The sequence below is a fragment of the Polyodon spathula genome, unplaced genomic scaffold, assembly GCF_017654505.1.
Source record: "Polyodon spathula isolate WHYD16114869_AA unplaced genomic scaffold, ASM1765450v1 scaffolds_3789, whole genome shotgun sequence".
NCBI lineage: Eukaryota > Metazoa > Chordata > Actinopteri > Acipenseriformes > Polyodontidae > Polyodon > Polyodon spathula.
Genome location: NW_024475248.1, coordinates 1 through 8,678, shown reverse-complemented (window position 1 = coordinate 8,678; position 8,678 = coordinate 1). Strand labels below are relative to the sequence as shown.

The 8,678-nt window shown below is 42.3% G+C and overlaps 2 non-coding genes and 1 gene segment (V, D, J or C); 2 read left to right on the top strand and 1 right to left on the bottom strand.

Annotated features, from left to right (window-relative positions):
• Positions 1 to 3,679: 3,679 nt before the first annotated feature.
• Positions 3,680 to 6,714, top strand: LOC121312281. The segment is given in 3 exon segments: positions 3,680 to 3,719; positions 3,820 to 3,993; positions 6,469 to 6,714. Coding segments are annotated over 3 exon segments (333 nt in total).
• A 1,036-nt stretch (positions 6,715 to 7,750) lies between these two features.
• Positions 7,751 to 7,833, bottom strand: trnal-cag. Its single transcript has one exon. It is a non-coding gene; the product is annotated as a tRNA-Leu (tRNA).
• A 543-nt stretch (positions 7,834 to 8,376) lies between these two features.
• Positions 8,377 to 8,449, top strand: trnaa-agc. The gene has a single exon. It is a non-coding gene; the product is annotated as a tRNA-Ala (tRNA).
• Positions 8,450 to 8,678: the final 229 nt, after the last annotated feature.

The following is an 8,678-nucleotide window of genomic DNA, read 5'->3' as shown; positions in this document are numbered from 1 at the left end:
TGAGCAAAACAATAATGAAGACAGGCTGGGAGAACATTTCTATGACAAGTTTTGTCAATTTATATGACAGAAAAAGAAGCAGAAAGAGTTACTTCAGGAATGTTTCATATTATAACGTGACTTATTTATATAATATTGGTATTTTACGATAACATTGTTAAATATGTCTGCATTTATTTCTGCAATGGCACCACACTGATGGACAATTCTCTGTTCTCGGACGCTGAGATATTGAGTTATCTTGTTTTGTCTTGTTTTAAGCTCTTTCACTCGATACAAAGCTCTAGTAACTCCAGTATTAGTTTGCTCAGGATTTCCACAGACTGCTCCTCCTCCCTGGTGTAGCTGCAAATGAACAGCCTGCAATCTGGAGACTGCTGTACCAGCGCATTGTCTCTTTCCTTCTCATTGAGTGCTGTTGCTTTACATGCAGCACTTCTCATTTCCTGACACTAGATGGCAGTGTCTCACACAGAATGGCAGCACTGTAACAGTATAAAGATCTGACACATGCGCATTACTGAGCTTCACAGTAACAGTGAGATCAGCCTGCTGTTCTGCCTGCAAAACACAGTCACACTTCACCACCTCAGCAGCTTCGTAGGACACAGAGAAATCAAGAATCATTTAGGGTTTATTGGAAACATTTTATGGTTGGATATTGTTAAAAATACCCCAAACAAAAAACCCAACTATCTACCCTTTTCTTTCTCTAAAATATGAACATAATGTTGTGTTTAAAAAGCCGCTGATCAGCACTGTTCCAAGGTTGTGGATTTCCCCAGCCCCTCTATCATAGTCGAGGGATTCCAGTGTGCAGTGATTCTGGGAGTCAGCAATATAAACAAGCTGCTTTAAATAATGCACAGAAACGTATGCAAATGTCCAGGGCTTCACTTCCTATTTAACTCTGCTGCAGTGCAGATAGGAGCAGGAGGAGAGGTAGCCTGTCTGCTGGGTACAACACTTTCTTCTTTCAATAAGCACAATACTGCAGTACAATGGGGATTTTAACAGCTCTCTGTATAATAATGACAGCTCTATCAAGTAAGTATGTGACACTTGTGGAAATTAGCCTGCATTGATTCTGTATATTACTTGATGTTTTAGCAGTAGTTACTGTACGTTGTTTGCTTTTTTCTTCAAGGTGTCCGGTCTGATGTAGTGTTGACTGAGTCCGGAGCAGGAGTTGCAAAGCCTGGAGGGTCCAATAAACTGTCCTGTAAAGCCTCTGGATTCACATTCAGCAGCTACTACATGCACTGGGTTCGACAAGCTCCTGGAAAGGGTCTGGAATGGGTGTCTACTATAAGCAGTGACGGCAGTGGTACATACTATGCCACATCTGTCCAGGGAAGATTCACCATCTCCAGAGACAATTCCAACAGCATGCTGTATTTACAAATGAACAGCCTGAAGACTGAAGACTCTGCCCTGTATTACTGTGCTCGAGACTCACAGTGATGCAATCAAACCAAGCAGCCGTACAAAAAACCCTCTCTTCAGGACTGCAGCACTGATCACTCACAGCTTCTGCTTTCTTTTTAATGGTTGAGTTGTGCCAGATCAACCACGAGATTCAGACTGTTTGTCTGTTAGAAAACCACTCTGTGAATTTCGAAGAAAACAAAAGTGGCAACTCCCCAGACATGCAAACAATCAGCTGGACAAAATCTATATGACTCCCCAGTCCCCCTTATCTGTGATGATACAAGAATAGAAAGCACACATGGGTTATGAAGAGAGAAGGAAGGAAATTCAATCTGTTCTGCCTGAAGTTCATAAACAAACACAACAGAAGCTGACAAAATGAACCCTCAGTTTGAAGAGCTCTGCTCACACTGCCAATAGAGAGACCAACTATTTATCCATATCTTCCAAACAAATTCAGAAATTGTGCAGCAATACTGAAGCAGACTGTCGGCATGCACAGGAGTGCCCTGCCATGCTGCAGAGTGCAATCCATGCTAAATGGATACAATGCAGCTCTGCTGGGGCTGTGTTTGACATGCTTTCAGTTTGTGTAGAGACAGGATTGTTCAGGGACTCAACACAAACACTCCATCCCAAATACAAGGACTTGGGGCTTGATTTGATGTGCTTGTAATGTGCTGGGATAAGACACAGCTGGATGTTTTACTGCAGTTGACAGCACTGAGGAATAACCCTGGATTGCATCAGCCACCTCTCTGTAGTTCTCACTGCGTTCCCTCCATACTGCACACAAGGGCTTGAACCAATCAAGGGGAATTCTCTGCTGCTGTTCAATTCTTTATTCAAACCCAGCTGTGGTTTCTTCCTAGCAAATAAGCCCCTTGGTTTCTTCTATCCTTCCCATTGCAAATACACTGCAACAGCCATAGTAGTTCTAATATACTTAGGTGGAAATGTGGAAAATAAAACATTGCATTATACTGTAATATAAAGGGAAGACTGAACACAATCCATGATTCTGTGTTGCTAACTACACCAGCCTTTCATTCCTCTGGGGGTCTGGGTTCCAGTCCAGCTGGGCAGGTCTTCAGTAAAAGCAGTGTTGGGTCACTTCTTGGTGTCCAGTCAACATTACTCCACATCACATAGAAGTTACATAGTAAATACATGGGTACTTACACATGATTACAATGTTATCATTCATCGTTACAATGTACTGAATGTGTACATCTTAATGTAAAGTTTTTCCCCGTACAGAAATACGGTAACATGTAGATCTTATCATTGTCATTTACAAACGCAACATTGCAAATGGTTTGAGTCTTTTGAGAGTTTGGTGAGTGTGATTGAAGCACCTCCAGACACTGCAGTTCTCTTCTTCTGACAGCAGATGGCAGTGTCTCCCTCAGAATGGCAGCGCTGGAACAGATCACAGTTCAATGTGAAAACACTGCAGGCTGTGTATTACTGAGCTCCAGAGTAACAGTGAGACCAGCCTGCTGTGCTTCCCTGCAGAACAGATTCACACTCACCCACCTCATCAGCTCAGTGCAGCATGGATGTGTGGAAGACTGCGTTTGCGCAGCATGTATTTATGCATGGAATATCTGCGTTGAACACATTTCTCCAGATCTCTTACAAGCAGGATGAAGGAGATGGAATTAAAACAGTTTACCTGTGAATTCTCCAAAGAAATATTGCAAAAAGCTTCTTTCCTAAAATCATTAAGGGGTGTGTATTTAAAGCACGATGACTGTGCCAGCTACCCTTTAAACAATGATCTGTGTGAATCAATCAGGGCCCAGTTGTTTGCTGATAATCTGTGCTAATGGGCTGATTGTTCTATTAGTGCTCAATACACAGTCTAGGCTGAGTCTAAATTGACACATGGGACTCAATTAAAGATGAGAAAATCCCTCTTTGAAATACTCAAGGTCCTGATTATGAATGAGAAATGATCAATGGTGAAACACATGACTTGAGTGGATGAGAATAATAAGATTTGTTTGACACATTTCCCCAGCCCCTCTATCATAGTCGAGGGATTCCAGTGTGCAGTGATTCTGGGAGTCAGCAATATAAACAAGCTGCTTTAAATAATGCACAGAAACGTATGCAAATGTCCAGGGCTTCACTTCCTATTTAACTCTGCTGCAGTGCAGATAGGAGCAGGAGGAGAGGTAGCCTGTCTGCTGGTTACAACACTTTCTTCTTTCAATAAGCACAATACTGCAGTACAATGGGGATTTTAACAGCTCTCTGTATAATAATGACAGCTCTATCAAGTAAGTATGTGACACTTGTGGAAATTAGCCTGCATTGATTCTGTATATTACTTGATGTTTTAGCAGTAGTTACTGTACGTTGTTTGCTTTTTTCTTCAAGGTGTCCGGTCTGATGTAGTGTTGACTGAGTCCGGAGCAGGAGTTGCAAAGCCTGGAGGGTCCCATAAACTGTCCTGTAAAGCCTCTGGATTCACATTCAGCAGCTACTCCATGGGCTGGGTTCGACAAGCTCCTGGAAAGGGTCTGGAATGGGTGGCTTACATTAGCTATGCTGGTAGTAGTACAAGCTATGCCCCGTCTGTCCAGGGAAGATTCACCATCTCCAGAGACAATTCCAACAGCATGCTGTATTTACAAATGAACAGCCTGAAGACTGAAGACTCTGCCCTGTATTACTGTGCTCGAGACCCACAGTGATGCAATCAAACCAAGCAGCCGTACAAAAACCCCTCTCTTCAGGACTGCAGCACTGATCACTCACAGCTTCTGCTTTCTTTTTCATGGTTGAGTTGTGGCAGATCAACCATGAGATTCAGACTGTTTGTCTGTTTTAACACTAGACCATCTCTTTATATGAATGATTATGTTATGCACAAATGTCAGAATTGTCTTTTTTGCTGTAGTGGTGTACTGTTCTCTTGCAAAAAGCAGATATCTAGAATCATTTCTGTGATATATTTAATTTTAAATATATATCTTCCACACTGTTGCAGTTTTGTTACAGCATACTTTAGTGTATGTCTAATATAATCCCAGTTTTACATCTAGACTTCCCTGTTTTCATTTACGTGCCAAATTCCAGACCGCTTTTCATTTTTCAATTCAGACCAGTTTTTGGGATATTCTGCTCAGCTGAGAGATGAGTTTCTAAGTGAATTTACCATAAACTGGATTGTCAATTCATTTAAGAGTAACCCTTAGAACATGAATCAAAGTTCAGAAGATGAAGTAACATTATATCATTGGATTTCATGTATCTGACATACAGGCTCAAATATCTGTGTGCAGTGTTAACCACACAACTCCTCCTCAATTCAAATGGTATTCCTATTGCTCCCACTTCTGCACTTTCCCACCTTATCATAGGAAGAAGTTCAAAGAAACACAAAGCCTACATTGACCCCGATATTGTTCACAACGTTACACTCACTTTCAATAGTCATGGCAACTCTATACATTTAGGTGGAATTGTGGAAAAGACACTTTGCATTGTCCTGTTATATAAAGGGAAGATTCAGCACAATCCACGATTCTGTGTTGCTGACCGACCCTCCTTTCATACCTCTGGGGGCCTGGGTTCCAGTCCAGCTGGTCCGGACTCCACTCCAATCTGTTTGGTCATTTCTAGGTGCCCAGTGAACATTAGTCTATGTCACAAAAACAAGCACACAACACAGTGGAAAACTTTCCACAAAGTGACTCTAATGACTGTGTATTTACAGAGGAGTCAGTCAGTAAATACATGAGCCCTTACTCATCATTACAAGGGTAGTTACAATGTACTTAATGCGTCAAATGTCTTTGCACGATATATATAATGAAACCGGTCCCTAACCCTAACCATAACCCAGAGTAGTTAATGATGCCATTGGGTGAAAAGCATCACAATGATGGACTGCAGTTACCTGGAAATAAACCTGCTTTGTACCTTCACTGAGTCAGTAAATCTGAGCTGCTTACACTGCCAATATGAAGCAGCTATTCATTCCACTCTCCCCCTACTAATTCACAACACTATTGATGCATATATGTGTAGTGGATTCCTCCCTGATTACAGAGTGCGATCCATGCTAAACACATAGAGAATGGAACCAGCTGGGATGTTTTGTCTTGGGCACAGTATTGCCAAGCTTGCTTTTCTCATTTCCTGACACTAGATGGCAGTGTCTCCCACAGAATGGCAGCACTGTAACAGTATAAAGATCTGACACATGCGCATTACTGAGCTTCACAGTAACAGTGAGATCAGTCTGCTGTTCTGCCTGCAAAACACAGTCTCACTTCACCACCTCAGCAGCTTCACAGGACACAGAGAAGTCAAGAAGCATTTAGGGTTTATTGGAAACAGTTTACAGCTGGATATTGTTAAAAATACAGCAAACAAAAAACCCAACTATCTACCCTTTTCTTTCTCTAAAATATGAACATAATGTTTGTGTTTAAAATGCCGCTGATCAGCACTGTTCCAAGGTTGTGGATTTCCCCAGCCCCTCTATCATAGTCGAGGGATTCCAGTGTGCAGTGATTCTGGGAGTCAGCAATATAAACAAGCTGCTTTAAATAATGCACAGAAACGTATGCAAATGTTCAGGGCTTCACTTCCTATTTAACTCTGCTGCAGTGCAGATAGGAGCAGGAGGAGAGGTAGCCTGTCTGCTGGTTACAACACTTTCTTCTTTCAATAAGCACAATACTGCAGTACAATGGGGATTTTAACAGCTCTCTGTATAATAATGACAGCTCTATCAAGTAAGTATGTGACACTTGTGGAGATTAGCCTGCATTGATTCTGTATATTACTTGATGTTTTAGCAGTAGTTACTGTACGTTGTTTGCTTTTTTCCTCAAGGTGTCAGGTCTGATGTAGTGTTGACTGAGTCCGGAGCAGGAGTTGCAAAGCCTGGAGGGTCCCATAAACTGTCCTGTAAAGCCTCTGGATTCACATTCAGCAGCTACTACATGGGCTGGGTTCGACAAGCTCCTGGAAAGGGTCTGGAATGGGTGGCTTGGATTAGCAGCAGTGCTGCTGGTAGTAGTACAAGCTATGCCCCGTCTGTCCAGGGAAGATTCACCATCTCCAGAGACAATTCCAACAGCATGCTGTATTTACAAATGAACAGCCTGAAGACTGAAGACTCTGCCCTGTATTACTGTGCTCGAGGCTCACAGTGATGCAATCAAACCAAGCAGCCGTACAAAAACCCCTCTCTTCAGGACTGCAGCACTGATCACTCACAGCTTCTGCTTTCTTTTTCATGGTTGAGTTGTGGCAGATCATCCATGAGATTCAGACTTTTTGTCTGTTAGAGCACCAGACCCCACTCTCCCCCTTGAAATAAAGTTGATTGATGTCCAGTGCAAACAATGAATTGCAGGTTTCCTGTGGCAGTGCCGTTTTGAAACATTGTGGTTGTGTTTTCGTGGCTGAGGTTTCTGAAGGTAAAGCAGAGCACTGGCTTCGCTTTCTGAAGCTGCTTTTGCAGGTTTGCAGTTTCTTCAAAGGTTTCCTGCTGATTTTCGACTATTGCCGGCTGATGGACACTCAAAAGATGTGAAGAGCATTCTCCTTTGTTGGACAGAGATGGGTCCAGTGATTGTTTATAGAGGCCTTGTTCTTGGTGTGCTGTTAGAGCCATTACTTCACGACTTTGTTGTGGTTCTGAGAGTTGACAGTTAACCGGATCTTCTTTCTGGCGGACTGATACCCTCAGGTTCTTTCACGCTGAGCGTGTCGCGTCCAAGCGTCAGCGTCCAGCGTATTGTGACGCCGTCAACGTGCTTTCACACTAAAGGCGTTGAAATGATGAGAAGGCGCGAAACGGCAAAGCTGTGACGCACAAGAAGCCGAGCTGTATTATTATTATTGATTATAATAATATAATTATTAAATACTACTCGTTCATGTGTGTGATAGAGCACTGTCCCTAAAAATAAAAACAACAGCCATAGTTAAAACAAATAAAAATGTTTACACAAATAATAAGGCAGTCCTTAGAAAAAGAATAAAAAATAATAATAATAATAAATAATAATAATAATAATAATAATGATCCTACTGCTGACTGTTTAACACGCAACAAAGACTGAGACAAAACTGCAAGTAACAGAAGCAGGGGTTGGTTAGTAGTTAGTTGTAGTTAGTTTCCAGTGTGTGCCTGTTTGTGTTGGTCTGTTTTACACTTGATTTGCATACATGCTTTAGACTGTTTATCATTTAAAAACTGAAACAGATTTACACCAAATTGGTGTAAAACTAGACCACGATATATTAGTTATAGAAAGAAATAAACAAAACCAAAAGAAAGTTGTTTTGTCAGAAGTGGGATTCGAACCCACGCCTCCAGAGGAGACTGCGACCTGAACGCAGCGCCTTAGACCGCTCGGCCATCCTGACTTACTGCTTGATTCACTAATAATGTGTTTCTGACGTAGTATAAAAGGCACTCATCATCATAAAATAATAAATAAGAGTATTTCACACTTTGAGGAGTGAGTGGCTCTTAGAAGAGCCTTTGCGTTTCAGGGTGCTTTCTCGAAGGGTCTTGCAGTTTAAGCGCGTTCTCCTCGGATGCGGCGGGCCAGCTGGATGTCTTTGGGCATGATGGTGACTCTCTTGGCGTGAATGGCACACAGGTTGGTGTCCTCAAACAGCCCGACCAGGCAAGCCTCGCTAGCCTCCTGCAGCGCCGTTATCAACCTCTTGAAGACAGATTTTAAAACCCTATACAGTGACAAGCAGCCCATACCGGAGAATATATAGAGGATCCGAACTGCTCTGATAGTATATGAGACACGTAGTATAGTATATGGTATATTTCTCTGACCAGCCGCTGGAAGGGCTGCTTGCGGATCAGCAGCTCGGTGGATTTCTGATAGTGGCGGATCTGTAGCGGTGAGGTTTCTTCACGCCGCCGGTATGGATAAGGTGATCAGCGGAGGGGAATTAGCTCAAATGGTAGAGCGCTCGCTTAGCATGCGAGAGGTAGCGGGATCGATGCCCGCATTCTCCACATGGGATTTTCCATTTTCTAAATTAATTCTATTGCAATTCAAAACCTTGCAAAACTCCAATTATGCTCCAATAGACAGAATTAGAAACGCATCCATTCATTCACTATATGGAATATATAAACAATGTGTTTTTCCAACGTCAGTGTGGCAAAGTTGAGGTTGAAGAGGAAAAAGCAACGGGGATATAAATGCAACTCTAGAAAAATGCACTGAGCTAAAGGAGCGCAC